Below are 19,073 nucleotides of genomic sequence, written 5' to 3' on the forward strand. Positions count from 1 at the left end.
CAGGGACTCCTCTTTTACAGAGCTCAGTGCAACATGATTTCTAAATCTGCTGTACCAGCTACACTGGCTTCAAATCCTGTAGCCTACAGCTGGGAGAGAGGTGAGCCTGCTACTCTCTGCAGCTCGAAAGGCACTTCATGACACACACGAAAAACATTTGTTTGTTTGTTTGTTTGGTGGTGCTGGGGATTGAACCCAGGGCCTTGTGCAGCCTAGGCCAGGAAACATTTCTTGAAGCCTCACTCAATGTGGCTTTTACTGAGGCTCACTGGCTGTAGGTAAATCATCACTATGTGGTATATGCAACCACAGAGTGATGTAAACAAATCCAGGATATAAACAAATCAGGGTATAAATAGATCCAGATATGAAAAGCACCCAGGACCCCAAGGAGCGATGGATGCAGTGAGAAGAGCGAAGAGAAAATTGAGATGGAAGACAGAGTGCTAGGCAACAGCTACACCTCCAGATTCTCCAAAAGAATTTTTATGGCTTGCTGCATATAGGAAAAGGAAGGCCAATTGGCCCTTTTGCAGTTATAGTTCCTCAAGTGACTTCAGCTTGAAATAATCAATATTACAATTTGATGTACTTTGAGATGGCACATCCTCATCTTCTTCACTAGCATATGCCATGAACATCACACCACACCTGATGCTAGTATGGACAAATGAATGAACTGGCTGGGAAGGGCTCCATTCCCTGTACTGGTACTTACGTGATGTGCATATGGCCAGAGAAGGGTTCCATCTTTCCTCTGCCTGGCACTGGCTCCAAGGACTGCCTTCCAGAATATATCCATCCTCACATTCCAAAGTTATGTTATCTCCATAGTGATATTCTCTCCTTTTCAACTCCTGCTTAAGTCCATTCAACTGTGGAAGGCTGCATTTTACCTCTGAAAGGAGACAAATTGGGGATTGAGATTTTATTGTTGTTAACTGAAATCACTAGAATGAAACAATCATAATCCCAAACTTAACTTGCCCTCAACAAAGACGGGGCATGCTTTCAATCAAGAACTATTGACCCTTCCCCACCCCAAACATCTTGTGATTTAAAGTTCTCTTTTATTTTTCTTAAAATGAAAACACAGTAAAGGAATATGGAATACTTTTGAGTATTAACAACTTTGTGACCAGAGTGTTTGGGAAGGATCAGGAGTTAGGATAACATGATCTCTTGCCAGGGATCCATTTGGGTTACACCATAAGGACATAGCAGCAGCATGTTAACTCTCTAGAGTTAACTACATACTGATATTTTTGCTCTGGAAGCATTTGTTTCAGGCCCATTTCTATACACAGAACAAAAGAAGCTAGTAAGTCATGATTCTGAATTTAAAACATCATCTATTTCATTTACTTTATCTCATTTAACTCATCCTTTGATTTGCATTCTCTTTCTGCCATCAATAGGTCCTTCAACTTCAAGCAAAGACTCCTTTGCCATTATGAGAGTCTCAAAATTAGCCCAATGTTCTTCCCATTACAAGTACCAACAAGGTCAAGTGGGATTTCCTCATGTGTAGTCTGTGGTCTTCCTGCATCAGAAATTCTGATGGGTTTGTTAAAAGTAGACTTCTGACCCCTTCTCAAAACAGAATCAGAGGGCATGGGATGGAGCTGGAGAGTCTGCCCTTTGAACCAGGTTCCGGCTGATCTTGCCAGTGCTACCCTGGTCTATGGTACGCTTGAAGGGGACAGTTATTAACGAAAAATGAATTTTATATAAATGGGAAGAAAGCAGCTGCCATGAGCATAGAACACTAGCCTTTCATTGTCAAGAGCAGAACCGTCCCACAGTCTTAACCTGTGTCTTAAAATATTTACTCATTTTCATGCTTTTTAAATAACTGAAGCAAGGGGGAAGAACTCATAGGTGTACGCAGAGCCACAAGGATTCTGTATTTTGTACCATCTACTGTTGCCAGTAAGCACAAGAGAGTCACTTACCATCTCTGTGGTGGGCTTCATTTTCTCTAAAATGAGAAGGCTGAGGGCTGGGAGCATGAGAAGGACTTCTGAGACTCTGAGGACAGGAAGGGCCCTGTGATCCTGCACCCAGGACAGGTCCTAAGGCGGGCTTTTCCCTAACATCTGAAATTGAGGCTTGTCTGAAGTGCCTCCTACGTTATCCCTGCCCTGAGCCTAGTATTTCTAAAAAGAAAGAACAGACAAGAAAGGAAGCAAGTAGCCAAAGCACTTAACTTACAGTTTTGTAAAGTCAAAAGAATAGCATTTAAAAAGAGACAGTATACAGCACAGTGTTTAAAAGTAGGGCCTAAGACGACCATTCATGGACTGCCTAACATGGAGTTAGTGCCTCTCTCTGGCCTTAATTTCCTCCTCTAAAACATGGCAAGTGACCATCCTGCTTCATCGGACTCTTTTGGAGTCCAAATACAAAAACTTTCAGAACCCTGTCTAATTATAGATTATTATTTAAATTTCCTATTTGGAGCTTTATAGAACATTACCAAGAAAGATAAATCAAGTGTTGATGTTTTTATTTTTCATTTTTTATTTTTGGAACAGTTAAAGCCCATTATTTATTTATTTATTTTTGTATTTTGTTTTTTATTTGTTTGCTGTTTTTTTTAAATGAAAGATTGAACCCAGGGGTGCTTTAACTACTGAGCCACATCCCCAGACTTTTTTATATTTTATTTAGAGACAGGGTCTTTCTAAGTTGCTTAGGGCCTCGTTAAATTGTTGAGGCTGGCTTTGAATTTGCCATCCTCCTGCCTCAGCTTCCCAAGCTGCTGGGAACCAGTAGCGTGTACCACCATGCCGGGCTCAGGTGTTGCTTTTGCAGATAAGCTAGAATAAAGGAAATAGTTTGAAGGACTGGCTCCAGGGAGCAAATGAAATAAATCTTTGGTTTTCTTCTAGTATCAGGAGGCTCCATACTCAGTAATTTTAGGAAGTAATTGTTCTCAACTTCTCTGTTCATGTGTGATGGACAAGGTACTGTCTCCCTTTTGGTTCAGTTTTCCTCATGGCAAAGGATGCTTCTAGTCTCTTATCTTCTAAGGGTATTTGTGAGGACTTTATCTGTGACCTCTGAGATCCTCTAGAGCAATTAGTTAAAAATCAGCAAAGCATTTGAAATTGGTGATGCCTATCCAGTTTCTGGAAATTTCACCCACTATCCTCACTTTCTGAGCAGAGCTAAGGATCCTTGGGAAGCCTTCCTTCCTACCTTCTGTTCTGCTTTTCTCCTCCCCTATTGACACTCACGTCACCACTCTCCCAACCTTATTAAATGACAATAATCTCAATGATCTTTCAGCCTGATTAACCTCATGCATCTATTTCCCATAACAACCCAGAAAGAATGAGAAATATCAAGAATTGAGATACCTTTGCAATAATGATTAGACTGGCTCCAGGTTCCCTTGTGTGTACAGAAAATGAAGGTAGTTCCCACCAACAAGTAGCCGGGGTTACACGTATAGTTGATCATCATCCCAGGAAGATATGAAGAAGCATGTCCTCCAATGTGATGACCATTCTGGATCTTAGGTGGATGTGGGCATGCTGAGAATGAGTTCCCACACAGAGACAAGAAAAGGCAGCCAGTTAAATGCAGAAGTGTGAACACACCAACATAAATATCTCTGGCTTAGAGGCATTGGAAGACCTGAGACAGGCAGGTCATAAGCCACTCATGGCTAGCTCATCAGAAGGCTGATTCTTTAGAGTAGATGACTGCATTTGAACACAATCCTCTGCAAACTTTTTCAGAAGTACTATAAGTATCCACAAACTATCAGTTCAATGCTGTTCTGTCCTTACTGGAGGAAGAGACTTTGTGTGAGCGATCACAGCCACAAAGGAACCAAAGATTACCTGGTACAGTTATTTAAAGCCAAATGGTTATATAAAAGGAAAAAGCCACATAGACCAAGAGTACAACCTTAGCCTCCACATCCCCAAGGCATCCTGAGAGACTTTTTTTTTTGGTACTGGGGATTGAACTCAGGAGTGCTTAACCACTGAGCCACATGCCTAGCTATTATTATTATTATTATCATTTAATTTTGAGGCAGGGCATTGCTAAACTGCTGAGGCTGGCTTTGAACTTCCAATCCTTCTGCCTCAGGCTCTTGAACTTCTGGGATTAGAGGCATGTGCCACCACGCCCAGCCTGAGCTACCTTTGTTAATGGTGAGGTGGAGGATCATCCAAATCCAGGCAGTGGCTTGAACAAAACATTGCCAGTAACAAAAAGCATGTAAATACTGACATCTGAGTTTTAAAAATTTCTTCTGTAGCATTACCAGTCCCATGGTAAAGTATGCTATTGACATGTGCTTTTTGCTCAGTGCTCCTGTCTGTTCAGTGTAAAGACAACTGGTAGTAGAGATGTCACAAGAGTATTTCCTTCCACATTGTTTTTCAGGGATTTGAAAACATTTTCAACAGAAACGGGACCTCACTGACTCTCTCCACCCCTCTTCATGCTCTTATCCCATTCTTATCCTACAGGAAGAAACGCCAGAATTCTACCTACTTGACCTTACAACAAGTTGGCTTTTTATTTTTATTTTTAATTTTTTTTTAGAAGGCGTCTCACTATGTTGCCCAGGCTGGTCTTGAACTCCTGGGCTCAAGTAGTCCTCCGGTCTCAGCCTCTCAAGTATCTGAGACTATATACAGGTAGGACCGCACCACTGTACCAGGAACCCAGCCGCTCTAAATGTTATTCACCTGAGAGGTATTACTGTCTCTGCCATTCATAACAAAGTCATGTTCACAAGCAAAATTGACTGTAGCTACAGAAATGTGGAAAGTCTTGCTTAGATTGTCAACCCATTCAGATATGTGGAAGTGGATACTGACCAGAAGTAATAGAAGGTTCACAGCGAGGGGCAGGGCTGCTCCAAATCCCATTGCCTTGATTGTCACTTGTGCAGCGGATGATGCTCTCCCCAATGAGGTCGAAGGTCATCCTTCTGTCTGGGTGGGGGTCACATGAGTAAGATATTTCTTTTCCATATGGAATATCTTGCAAAGCAGTTCCCGTGTGCCTCCCATTAAGGATGGCTGGAGGACTTGGACAAAATATTTCTAGAAAGAAGACAAGAGTTTTAAGTTCTACTAGAACTTAAATAGAATGTCAATAAAGATAAGAAATATAATACTGGTGCCCTGTGACTATTATTAATAGTTTTTTTTTTCTTTTAGAAAGAACACATCTAAGGTGGATGAAATTGAATCTGAGACTTTTAAAAAAATATTTATTTTTTAGTTGTAGTTGGAAACAATACCTTTATTTATTTTATTTTTATGTGATGCTGAGGGTCGAACCCAGGCCCTCACCCGTGCTAAGTGAGGGCACTACCACTGAGCCACAACCCCAGCCCCCTGAATCTGAGACTTTTGCTGAGAATGAACTGAGGTAAAACCTAATCGTTTTTTGCAAAAGCCCAAAAGTTGTTTTTATTTTTGTTTTTGTTTTTAACACAAGCCTGGATCCCTTAAGTAGCTAAGTTTTTAATGAGTTCAGAAAGTAATTAATTTTTTAGGCAGCCATTTGATTACCTATTTTAAATCAGGCATAGAAAGAGTTTGGTGTTGACAATGGAGTATGAGACAGTCTGGGTCCTCAGAGACCTTAAGTTCCAGGGAAGTTTTTGTGAAGTTTATGAGGCATATATTATCATCTTTAGTAGATATAAATCTCTCTTGGTGACTCAAGACCATTATCATCAGAACCAATACCAAATATGGAATGGTGTCACCAGAAAATATTGGTAATTATAGATTACCAAGGGCACTCCACCACTGAGCCACATTCCCAGCCCTATTTTTTAGAGAGAGAGAGAGAGAGAGAGAATTTTTTAATATTTATTTCTTAGTTTTCGGTGTACACAACATCTTTCTTTTATTTTTATGTGGTGCTGAGGATCGAACCCAGTGCCCCACGCATGATGCCAGGCAAGCGCGCTACCACTTGAGCCACATCCCCAGCCTCCCCCAGCCCTATTTTGTATAGGGCTGGGGGGGGGGGCATCTCACTGAATTGCTTAGCACCTTGCTTTTTGCTGAGGCTGGCTTTGAACTTGTGGTCCTCCTGTTTCAGCCTCCCTAACCACTGGGATTACAGGCCTGAGCCACCGTGTGCAACCCACCTTTTGGTTTTATCTTAAAAATTATCTGTAGTCATGTCTTCCTGGTTTTAGTGTATGTGTTTGAAGCAGTTCTCTTCTGGAAATTAACTTGATGCTTCTAATCCTGAGGTGAATTTAGGAATTCAAGTTTATCAAAATTGTGCATAAATAAAATAAAGATCTTAGATACATCAAAGATGGATTTCTCATATCTGAGTTGTGTCCATCTGTGTTTTTCCAAAATTTACTTATATAACTACTTTCAGTTTTATGTGTCTCTGAAAGATTGAGTTTGTTGGCTATCTGAGTTCCCTATGTATTGAATGTTCTTATAAAGTTTCACTATAATGTTCACTATACAACATATACAAATACATTTTTATCAAGATATTTTAACAAAATCCATATTTAAATAAACATTTTCCAATCAACAAGAAAAAAAATAATTCAAAAAAATCTTTCCTTGTTCTAGGACACAGGGTAGGATACACTGGTAATGTCTTGTATATAAGACATGTACTTTTCTGTTTATCAATTTCTGAATCTTTATCATGTTTTCTTTTAGTATGTGGTTTAGAAATGTGGGTACCTCATCATTTCAAATACTGGCTCACAACTCTAGCTCCCATGATAATTTATCATATTAACTCTTTTATTTTCTCTATGTCTCATCACTATTGAACATACCATTTTATATATTCTAATATTTTAAAAAAATTTTACTTATTTATTTTCCTGTCTATTGTCTCTTTCCCATTAGAAAATAAATGTCATAAAAGCAGAGATGAGTCTTTTTGTGTTTATTACTCTTTCCACACATAGAAAGAACTGATGCATGGGTAGCCCTCAGTCAGTGAATACCACAGGAGACCAGGTTGAATAAATGCTGAGATACATGAAGAGATAAAAGTGCATAAAAATTTAAGAGAGATTACTCCTTAACTACACAACTAATAAATAAATGAACAAATAAAATCTGGTGTACCTTTATGTCCTCAAGTTTTTCCTTGCATTTTTTGCACAAATTCAACATTATCCTCAAACTATGTATTTATAGATTAGTGTCATAAACACATAATCTATAAAACCTATAAGACCTCTCTTGAAATTTTTCCAATAAAGAAGTATTTTTTTAATCAATAGCTTAAAGATCCAGAAGATAAGGTAATTTCATGAGGTGAAACAAACAGGAAAAAAAAATTAGGACAGCTATCCAAGGTGCATAGTTATTCTTTCTACTCACGTTCACACACAGGAGCACTGCTATTCCAAATGCTTTTCATTTCAGCCATGACACAATGACTAGCAGAGTTGCCTTTTAATCGAAACCTTAAGAAAATAAATAAATAAATAAAGCAAGTGAGCCATTTCCATCTCGCCCTGTATCTTATCAGTAATAGATGCTCAGCTTCCTCACTTCAGCCTAAAGAGGATTTGGTTCTTAGGTGCAGGCCCAGCTAAAATTCTCAATTCCTTAGAATCTGTATTCAGTAGCTGGCAGACACTCAGAAGCCAACATTTCTAAAGAATCTCAGTACCCTGGGACTGGCAAAGTGATCCGAGTTGGTGTCTTAATTGTCAGATAGTCTCATACAGGCCCAATATCACCTAGGGACATAGGACCAGGTTTTCCCCAGGTGCCCAAGACTCATAACATTCAGAGACCACCTCTCACTGATGGCCTGCTGAATCCTGCTAATTTTCATTGCAGGGTCAGGAGGAACAACAGCAAAGCAGAGAACATGTGTAAAGAGGATAAGGCTTTGTTCTCCTAGGCATTATAAATGTAATGGGCCAGAAGGAGGCTCATGGGAACACAGGGAACTAAATGACCTAGGAAAAGAAGTGTGAGAGGAGGAGGAGTCTCTGCACCCTGAAATGCTATTGTTGGATTCTGTGGTTCTTCTGAAATCTTCTGAAATCTCAAATCATTCTGAAATCAGAAATCATTATTAGGTAGTAGACTTTATAAATGCCAAAGATTCCTTGCAAATTATTAAAATTAACCTCTTCATTGCCTAATCTGGGTCTCACAGACTGACAGTGCAAACCACCAACAGGAGTAGATTCACATAAACATTTATAGACCACCTCAAACAGGAGGATTGACTGTTATGATCCCGCTATCAAAGCCACCACTGATATGAAGACATATGATTGAAAACACACTCATCCATACACTATTATGAATTCCACTATGGATTGATTTTAACTGTCTTAAACTTTATCTGACTTATCAGTTGGCAATTTTTGTTTTATTCATCAAACATTTTTTTCTAGCAAACTTTCCATAACATTGCTTTTCTGCCTCCAAATAACTATTTATCCATTTACTTCAAATTCCACCCCAATACTCAAGATCAGCAATTGTATCTGTGTTTGTGCTTAACATTGAATTACATGTGTTATTTTTTTCTTGTCTCCTATAGAGGTGCCACTGAGTCTCTGCCCTGATTTCAAAACTATCCTTCCAGAAGTTACCTCCTTGGATACTTCTTTTCTACTAGGTCAGCTGCCTCTTTCTTGTATTAACCCTGGAGTTCAAGTTAACCCTCGTTGTCTGGTTTCTATGATGAGTCATACTCACCCTTCATCACAAATGAAGGTCACTTTTGCCCCAGGCTGTAAAGTAAGTGGCAATAGCACACGACCATTAGGGATGTGGCCTGGGAATGTATCACATAATTTCACTAGGAGAAAAAGAAGAAGAAGTTAAGACTGTGTGTGAGGGGCAAAGAGAATGATCTGAAAACCCAATGAGTCTATTCACCTGTACACGTGGGGGCAGCTGGACTCCAGACTCCTTGGGGTGTGCAGCGCAGAGAAGCAGCCCCTCTGAGGTCATACCCTGGCTCACAGCTGTAGAACACTTCCTGCCCAGGGGAAAAGTTATCCTCGTGGCTTGGGGTATGCACACCATGCAGGATTTCTGGGGGTGGCTGACACCCTATGTGGAAAGAATAAGTCCAAATTCTATGTTTGTTTTGGAGAAATGCTGTGCTAACCCCTAAACTTTTCAAGGAGTTGGGAAATAGTATTTAAAGGCTGCAGTAATTTGGACATGGAATGTCTCCCAAAGGCCCATCTGTTAAAGGCTTGGTCCCCAGCCAGGGGTAAGACTGGGAGGTAGAGGAACCTTTAAGAGTTGGACCTGGGCTGGGGCTGTAGCTCAGTGGCAGAACACTTGCCTAGCAAGTGAGGTACTGGGTTGGATCCTTAGCACCACATAAAAATAAACAAATAAAATAAAGGCATTCTGTCCATCTACAACTACAAAAAAATTTTAAAAACTAAAAAAATAATAACATGACCTGTGTCCAGCATCTAAAGTCTTTGTGGATGGGGTTCCAGGTCAGATAAAAAAAAAAAAAAAAAAAAAGAGCTGAGGCCTGGTGGAGTTTTAGGGCATTAGGGGTGTGGCTTCAAAGGGGATTGTGGGACCCTGGTCTTTCTCTTCTTCTCTTTCATGTCCCCAACATGAAGTGAAGTGAACAGTGTGCTTCACTATCTGCTCTCCACCAGGATGTACTGCCCCAAAGCAATAGGAAAAACCAACCATGGAGTGAGACCTTCTATAGTGTGAGACAAAACAATCATTTTCTTTCTCTACAAGTTGACTTATGTCAGTATTTGTTATAGTAACAGAAAGCTGACTAATACAGATGGGTTCAAGTATTACAGAGAACATCAAATGATATGCCACCCCCCCCATTTTACTGAGGTAGCAGTTTTACGAAGAGATGTAACAAGGCCTTATAGCTAGTAAGAGGTAGAGAAATAAAACCCAATTTTCCAGATAAGGTCTTAATTCACTCGTAAGTCTCTAAGTCATGAGGTTCCTTCTCCTAGCTCTGACTATCCAGTACAGAATTATGAGTCCTGGTGGATTCTCCACCTGCATATGTCCTAGGAAGGCAATCCTGATTTTCAACCTTATGGCTCAGGTTATGAGAAGGTTGCCTAGACCCGAGCCTATTTTCCCTTCCTCCTTATAGCACACTGTGACTAATGTACAGTCCTCTAGACATGCTTACATTTCTCTGTCCTCTAAGCTGCTCTCTTAGTGACTGCACACATGGTTTGGTGGAAGAATTCTCAGATCCTTCCCTATCCCTAAGTATTAGCCATAACACCTCCCAGTTCACTGCTAAGCAACTATTGAGACAGAAGAACATAAGTCGAGCCATCAAGAAAAAGAAATCCCCCAATAAGCCAGTCCTTGTAATAAGAGGACATATTATTTAGAGACTTAGAGTGTACCTTGACTTATGGCCCTTGTGGTGGGTGCCTAGGGCCTCAGAACACATCTTTCTTACTTTCTTTCTTTTTTTTTTTTTTTTTGGTACTGGGGATTGAACCCAGAGGTGCTTAACTACTGAACCACATTCCCAGCCCTTTTTAAATATATGTTTTTGTTGTTGTTGTTGTTTGTTTTTTGAGACAGGATCTCGCTGAGTTGCTTAAGGCCTTGCTAAGTTGCTGAGGCTGGCTTTGAACTCTTGAGCCTCCTGTCTCAGTTTCCCAAGCTGCTGGGATTACAAGCATGAGCCACCAAGCCCAGCTCAGAACACTTTAACATTTTAACACTCTAACATTTTAACATTTTTAACACTTTAACATTTTTAACACTTTGACAGCCTCAGAACATTTTAACATCAACTAATCTATGTCTATGAGTGGAAAACCTGTTGGACTTTTGAGCAAGTTATTTTGCTCTTCACTTCAGATTCCCAAGGGAAAAATGTTGGAAGTGGACCATTATAGACAAACTCTAAGGTGTCTGCCATGATTCTGATGCTGTATCTGTTTTCATAAGCTAGTCTCTTTCTCTCACTGATAGATGAAGACAGAAGCAGGGCAAGAAGCAGAGCAGTCAGACCCTGGTGTCTGACACAATTGCTTTTTAAAAATTCTGAGTGTGTCACTTAGTGGCATGTGACTTGGACAATTCATTTAGCCTCCAAAAGACCAAACTAGCTTCACTATAGAATGAGTATGCGAATAGCACTCTTTCCAAGTGTTGTTCTAAGAGGCAAAGTGAGAGGATGCCTATGACGTGTCACATGGCCTGCATGGAGAAGGTCCATAACATTCGTCAGTATAGAGAGGGCAGCTGGGACTGTGCCCAAGAATGTCAACGGGAGTGTCCCAGAGATCTCCTTTCTTGGCTAATTAAGCTTTTGCTTCTCAAAATGAAGGGGAATATACTCAAGTGCACATGCACACACACGTACTAATGGACAGGCATGCACCCCCTAATTTCATGCTCCTTCCCCTCATATTTACTCTTCAACCTGCTTACCACACATCCCTCTTCCAGAGCGCACATTAATCTCCCAGTCCACCAACAATCATGCCCTTTAGGCCTCTCCTAAGCCTCAGCCAGACTCACCCCTGGAGCAGCTTGGTAACTCTGGCTCCCATTTGTTTTGGGGCCAGCACTGCACCTGGGTGGGTCCTTTCATGACAAAGCCAGGCTGACATCCAAACTCCACTATTTCATTTAAGGAAAATAAGCTTCTGTTTTCAGTTAGCATTATTGCATTTTCAACGTGTGGAGGGGTGCATTTATTAGGTACGATGCACACTGGGGGAGGGCCGCTCCAAACGCCAACTTGATTGTCATGGCTGGTGCAGTATATGGAGGGCTCTCCCACGAGGTGAAACAGCTTTCTCCCTCTGTCTGCACCATTACAGCGATAGGTCACCACCATTCCGTAGAGGAAATCTTCTCCATTGGTGTTAATGAAATCTCCATTGGCAATGGCCGGAGGTGGCTCACAAGGAATCCCTGGGCAAAGAACAAGTTCAGCAAAACATTAATTTCTTAAAGTTATATTTAACTATAAATTTTGATAATCAGTTAAAAACATCTCCAAATTGCCAAAAATTATGCATTTACAATACTGTTCTCTCATCTTTGCTAATATAGGGATATGATTTTTTTTGCACAGTTGCAGATTAGGTGACCATAGTATTATGGGCTGTGCTTTTTCTAGTTACCACTACTTCAAAAAATGTGTTCATATATTATTATATCCCACTATTTGTTTCTCATTTTAAATGAGGATTTAACTTCCAACATTGTTAATTTCTTTCTTTCTCTGTAGAAGGCATTTGGTTTTATTGTATTGGTTACTAATATGTAAAGCATATAGTAAAATAGCTTTATCAAGTGTTCTAATTGCTGATTCAGATGTCATACTGTGTCTTGCTGTATGTAAATTTGAAAATGAACTTATTAGGAATAAAGATATATTTTGGCAATGTTGACTCAATACAGAAGAAATGGGGAAAATGTATTACAATGCTACTCCTTAAAAAATATGAAGCACAGCTAATTTTATGGACAAATTTAATTCTCAAATAATAGCTGACTCCTAGGCATTTCAAGTCATTCTAGAATAAATAAGATATTTTTATTACTTATTGTCAGATAAACCTCATATTGGGAACTTATTTCTCTAAATCTTTAAGAATATATTTAAGAAGAAGAAATTTATTGGAGAAATTGTATAAAATATAGTTAAAATCATCTTTAAAGCCATTTCCTAGAAAATACAGCTAGCTAATATGTAACCTTTCATGTAAACTCCCACATAGATGCCCCCCTCACAAAGCATATTTTTAAAAAAATAATCTTTGCTGGATGAATAATATGCCAGTATAGGGATGTGCTATATGATCCCATTTCAAAGAATTGTCTCTATTGACTCCATAACTCATTCTGGTGTATTTTAAGCATTTTTTTTTTTTTACTTTTATAGTAGAACACATGCCGTTCCTAAAACTAATTCCAGAAGATGCTCAACATTTAGATGACTTTCCCACCATTGTTTAATCACAAACAGTAATGTTGATAATATTTACAAAGCAATATCCTTGCAAACCCTGTGTACTTTTTAAAAAAGAATTAATAAAAAAAATAGAATACTGGATTAAAAGATGCATGCCAAATCAATGTTATAGCAGTTCAACTCACAATAGCTAAATTATGGAACAATCTTAGGTACCCTTCAACAAATGAGTGGATAAAGAAACTGTGATATAGACACACAATGGAATATTACTCAGCCTTAAAGAAGAATGAAATTATGACATTTGCTGTTAAATGGATGGAGCTGGAGAATATCATGGTAAGTGAAATAAGCCAATCCCAAAAAACCAAAGGCTGAATGTTTTCTCTGATATGAGGGGGGCGGCTGGCTAGGGAAGAATAGAGGTACTTTAGATTAGGTAGAGGGGAATGAAGGGGGAGGAGGGAGTATAGGGGTATGAAGGAGAGTAGAATGAATCAGATAATAATTACCCTCTGTGCATATATGACTACAAGACCAGTGTGATTCTACATCATGTACAACCAGAAGAATGAAAAAATATGCTCCATTTATGTATGATGTAAAAAAAAGTACTTAAATTTTAAACGCTGGGGAAAAAAGATGCAGGCAGTGAAGAGTTTTGAAGACTATCCATCCTGTACTGGCCTTCTACAGAGTGTGTTCCACTTATTCTCCTACCAATTGGACTTGACGTTGCTGACGCCCCCACGATATCACCAAACCCAGGATTATATTCTTTTATGCTCTTTGTTAAATTGCAATTGCTCGTTCCTCTATGCTCTTCAAAGTGGGAAGCTCATCTTCCAAACAGCTCACAGGGAAGATGGCACATCATCCGTTCAGACAAGGGATAAGGAGGAAGCTAAGCTGCTCTGCTTCAATAGATGCTGTGATCTGAAGAGCTGACAGAGAGGAAGTAACTAACTTTGTTTTTGTTTACTTCATTAAAGAGAATGCTCTTCAAACTAGGAAGTGTTTCATCAACCAAAGAGGAATTGGGAGCTGTTCAAAATGAGCAGAGAAGTATGCAATGAGCCCTCCATAGCCACTGGTTCTGAATCCACAGTTTGAACCAAAGGGGGATTTAAAATATTCGAACTATTTGAGAAGTCTGAACAGGTACAGACATTTTTTTCCCTTGTCATTATTCCCTAAACAATACAAGATAAAAACTATTAACATAGCATTTACATTATATTAGATATTATAAGTAATCTAGAGCTGATTTAAAGTATATGAGGATACCTATAGGTTATACGTAAACACTGCCGATTTATAGAGAGGATTTGAGCATCCATGGATTTTGTTATCTGCAGATGGTCCTGGAACCAATCTTCTGCAGATACTGAGGGAGAAGTTTAGTTTAAAACAAGTTATACACCAAAATAAAGAAAATTCAGGTGGGTGTAGATGTTTGGAACACTGTGAGCAGTTTTAAGGATGTAACTATATTCTTCAAATATTGGAAAGAGACTATTTCCAAGAGGAATGAGATTCATTCTTTGTAATTCAAAGGGAGAGAGCAACTCTAGGAATAACTGGTGGGATAAATGGGCAAGCAGATTTTAACTCACGTTCACAAATTGGTGGCTCTGTGTTCCAATTGACAATATTGCCTGAGATGATACATTCAGCAGACGAGTGACCAATGAGTCGGTACCTTATGGCAAAAGAGGAAAAAAAATCATAGTGTGCACATCCCATCAGGCCCCTTACAACATGTCTGTGTGGCAATTTTGGGAGTCTAAAGGCCATCCTTACCTAGCTATTGTATCCAGCATTTCTTAATTCTCTTTCCCATCCTTTCACCATCAAAATGGATACTTCTTTAACTCCTAGTGGACAACTCTGCTTCTTAATTTCTTGGCCTTACTGTGGATTATACTAGGCACCAAAATAAAACCATCCTTTTATGCATGTGTTTAATAATTTTCTTATTCCATTCTATTTTTTCTCATATGCTATTGCTACTCTTTATTTGCACTTTTCTGATAAATATGACCCACACGACTATGTCATCTACTTGAGACTTTTTAAGGACCACAAAACTTGATGTTCTTTCAGTTCTATTTAGCAGCCTTTTTTTTTTTTTGCAGGGGTGGGGTACCAGGGATTGAATTCAGGGGCACTCTACCACTGAGCCACATCCTCAGCCCTATTTTGTATTTTATTTAGAGACAGGGGGTTCACTGAGTTGCTAAGCGCCTCCCTGTTGCTGAGGCTGACTTTGAACTCGGGATCCTCCTGCCTCAGGTGGTGGCAACAGAAGTTAATTTCTTTGGTAGGTATTTAATTAAAATTAAAATTTTAATTCCTGGATTCTTAAACTGTCCCCCCCCCCCCAACTGCCATGCCTGAAATGCAGAAGTTTTCCTAGTGATGACTAAGTGGACCTAATTCATTTAACTTTCTGGAATTTTTTATTACACGTACTTTGGATCCTGGTGCTGTCTTAAGCGTGCTTTTCCTTTCCACTGAATTTTATTAATTCCTCTTCTTGTTCTGATTGATTTTTTTCTGCAATATTCAGTGTCTCTGTCATATTGAAAAATTTTCTTAGTTTCACAATTGCTTAGATTTATTCTCATTTTACCATGTGAGATTCAGGTACTAGGCTTTGTGAGCCATGAACTGTCAAGTGTATAAGAGAGCACAGGTTTCTTTCCAGAGCTTGCTATGGCAGCACTGATTTTGCCTGTACTCTGAGACTGATCCGCTGTTCCCGTTCAGAGTGAGAGTGAGGTGGCACCTTCTCTGTGTGCTGAGGAAGGGAAAGCACTGACCACAGTACCATGCTTGGTGAGTTCTCCATGCTTGACATTTTCAAAGGGGGCTCTCTTAGGGGCTGAACTCTGTTCAAAGTGATTTGTGGTTGATATTGTAATACCTCTCCCATTCCTGTGAAAGTGATTTTATTTGGAAATAGGGTCTTTGCAGATGTAATCAAGTTAAGGTGAGTTCATTAAAGTGGGACCTAATCTACATGACTGATGTATTATAAAAAGAGAGAGAACACTGGACATACACACACACACACAGAACACTCTGTGAGGACAGACACAGAAGGAAGATGGCTACGCGAAAGCAGGAAGAGAAAGGAAAGTCTCTACAAAGAGGTTTCAAAGGAAGTAGGGTCCTGCCAACATTATTATTATTATTTTAATTTTATTTAGTTGAAGATGGACACACACCTTTATTTATTTTTATGTGGTGCTGAGGACCAAATCCAGTACCTCATATGTGCTAGGCAAGTGCTCAACCATTGAGCTACAATTCCACCTCAGCTCGACATCTTGATTGGGTACATCTAGTCTCCAAAACAGAACACCCCCACCCCCCCACCACCACCACCACTGAATTTCTGTTGTTTTAAGTCACTCCTTTTGTGGCACAGTGCTGACCATGAAAATCTGATTCTGGCTCTGTCCTTCACCTTGTCCTTCACCCAGCAGTATATGAATGTGCGCTCTTCATCAGGGTTGTTGGTATGCTTAATTTTTTTAAAATTTATATTTGGGCAGATTGAGCCCAGGGGTACTCTACCATTGACCTTATCCACAGATCTTTTTATGTTTTGAGACAGGGTCTCGCTACGTTGCCCAAGTTGACCTGGAACTTGTGATCCTCCTGCCTCAGCCTCCCAAGTCTCTGTGATTTGCAGGCACGAATCACTGCACCTGGCTATTATTATGCTTTGACTGCAAGCCCCTCCCAGTGAATGCCTCACTTTTCTTATCTACACTGCCCTGGTTTCAGCAAGGACACACATTTCCCCTTAATCTTATCAGACTATTGTTCATTTCAATCAGGAGTTAAATAAACGAGTTTATACCTTTTAATACCAGGCAGTAATAGGCTAGTTGCCCTTTCTGAGATGTGCCATGAAGGTAGCATTGCTGTTCCAGAGCTCTTGGGCTAAGAGATATCGCTGCCAACTCACCCTTTATTACACGTATAATTAATTCTGGATCCAATCTGGGTGTCGGAGTCTCCATGCACCAAGCCGTTCGTAGGATCTGAAGGAGTTTTACATGATTTTCCTATAGGAAGGAAACAGTTTTGGAGCTAGAGTCATCTGAACTTTCTTAGCACATGAAGTCCCAACCTGACTGCAGTTAGGCAGTTGAGAGGAACAGCTTTTGTTACTTTAAGGAAACTCACAAACTGTCTTTTATCATCAGCCATCTAAGTACCACTTTCTAAAAGAAGTCCCCTTCCAGATTCGTTTTATCTCTGCCTAGTATTCTTCACCAAATATGAAGGTCATTCATACAAGTATATTTTGAATTTCTCAAAGGATTTGTTCCCACCAAGAAATTCAAAGAGACTATATATCTCCCTACACAATTTTTTTTTCCTGGTCTAGAATCACTCATTTTTTACTTTCCCATAGGAAATGGACATCTCCACAAACATTCCTTTAACATTCTTGTGAAATGAACATTTCAACCAATAATCACAGATGATGGACAAGACCAACTTTTATTCCCACCCACCCAAACATTTTTTGAAAAAAGGTTTTTTTTTTCTCATGTCCAGAATTAAATCAGATCCTATGGATGCTTTTTCAGACACCAGAAAGCTCCAATGCTGAGTTACTCACGTTTGCAGACATCTTTGGGACTGGACCAGACCAAGTTTTCTAGACACGTGATAGAGAACGACCTCCTGTAGTACCCAGGGCCGCATTCAAACTCTAAGGACGCCCCAATGGGAAACTCAGATTCTTTGGTTTGGGTTTTCAACTTAGCAAACTGAAAAGGACCAGGAGTTTTACAGTAACCTAGAGAACAAGAAACCAGGAACATGTGAAGTAACAAAACATGCTTTTCCTTCGTGTCTCTCCCTTATTTGTTTTGATGCCAGAAGAAAATAAATTCCTGGTTCTAGAAAAATAATTTCCTTCTGATATCGGGAGGGAATGTTTGATTCACAGAAGGACATCAGAAAACATAAGATCTGAAAGGCTGGTCTGCTGTTTGATCTTTCTGCTTATATAACTTAATGCAAAGATCACTCCAATTTAATTTTTTTTATAGTTTTTGAGAGCCTGAAAGATGCCTATGCTCAGGTTCCACCTGTCCTGTCTGGTTTCCTTGTACTTCAAGACATCAAAACTCCAATGGAGAGTTCATGAGCATGGGTGGTTCTGAACTCAAGATGTTGGTTGGCCCTGGGCTTCCCAGCCTTCAGTTTTCTATGTCTGATTTCTGAACCAGCCATTTCAATAAGGAGGGAATAAATAGCCTCTCCTTAAAACAAAACAAACTCCAACTCCTATTCCTCCTATACTCTTCATTATAAGAGAACTTTGCTCAAAGTAAATTTTGGATCTACCTCTAGCTTTAGTTCCACACTCCTATCATCCATTAAGCTCTAGGCTCAAGAAGTTAAAAACTCACTTTGGATTCATATTATACAAAATCAGGAAAGTATATAGGCTTGGGGACAGAGAAGGTTTTGGCAACACCTTCTCTCTTAGCTTCTATTTCAGCTGTCTTTCTACCTCCCTTACAGTGATCTAGTCAAAGAAGGATTGTCATACCAGAGCTTATTCTGCAGGCAGGGAATTCTCTGCAAGTAGATTTATTATAAACTGATTTCTCATTCTTTTAAATAGTTTTATTTTTTAGTTGTAGGTGGACATGACATCTTTATTTGATTTTTATGTGGTGCTGAGGATCAAACCCAGTGCCTCATGCATGCCAGGCAAGCACTCTTCCTCTGAGCCACAACCCCAGCCCCGATTTCTCATTTCTTGATCATAATTAATTTTTCTCAATACAAAAAAATGTGTCTTAATTTCAAGACACAGTCAGTACATTTCCAGATACATTTTCATGAGAAATATATCATCCCGTTTTATCTGTTTCCTTTCCATCTTAGAGTGTGCATGTTCAATCTCCTGGCTTCTAGTTCATGAAGACCATGAACTAGACCCGTCATGACCAAAACCCGTCATCTCAGGCAAATTCACACATGACGTTGGTCAGGCAGGCATCTCCAGGCTCAATTCTAACTGGTAGAACTAGGATAACCAGAACAGGGTTCTGAGGGGTGAAAATGTCATAATGCTTAAAAGACTGCCTCTGTCCGCAGTTGACTGGGTAAGTCTG

General features: G+C 39.6%; 1 protein-coding gene across 3 annotated transcripts in view; it reads right to left on the minus strand.

Moving 5' to 3' along the window:
- Positions 1 to 19,073, minus strand: part of Cr1 (complement C3b/C4b receptor 1 (Knops blood group)) — a 61,753-nt gene that overhangs the window by 13,512 nt on the left and 29,168 nt on the right. For all 3 annotated transcript variants that reach the window (XM_027934631.2, XM_027934630.2, XM_027934632.2), the window contains 10 exons: positions 17,561 to 17,740; positions 16,898 to 16,997; positions 14,532 to 14,617; positions 11,511 to 11,909; positions 8,889 to 9,065; positions 8,706 to 8,808; positions 7,362 to 7,447; positions 4,848 to 5,075; positions 3,366 to 3,542; positions 719 to 898 (listed from right to left, as the gene is read on the minus strand). In XM_027934631.2, coding sequence (XP_027790432.2) covers positions 719 to 898; positions 3,366 to 3,542; positions 4,848 to 5,075; positions 7,362 to 7,447; positions 8,706 to 8,808; positions 8,889 to 9,065; positions 11,511 to 11,909; positions 14,532 to 14,617; positions 16,898 to 16,997; positions 17,561 to 17,740 — 1,716 coding nt within the window. The remainder of the gene's footprint in view (positions 1 to 718; positions 899 to 3,365; positions 3,543 to 4,847; positions 5,076 to 7,361; positions 7,448 to 8,705; positions 8,809 to 8,888; positions 9,066 to 11,510; positions 11,910 to 14,531; positions 14,618 to 16,897; positions 16,998 to 17,560; positions 17,741 to 19,073) is intronic.

Source organism: Marmota flaviventris, chromosome 12 (genome assembly GCF_047511675.1).
Source record: "Marmota flaviventris isolate mMarFla1 chromosome 12, mMarFla1.hap1, whole genome shotgun sequence".
NCBI classification, from domain to species: Eukaryota; Metazoa; Chordata; class Mammalia; order Rodentia; family Sciuridae; genus Marmota; species Marmota flaviventris.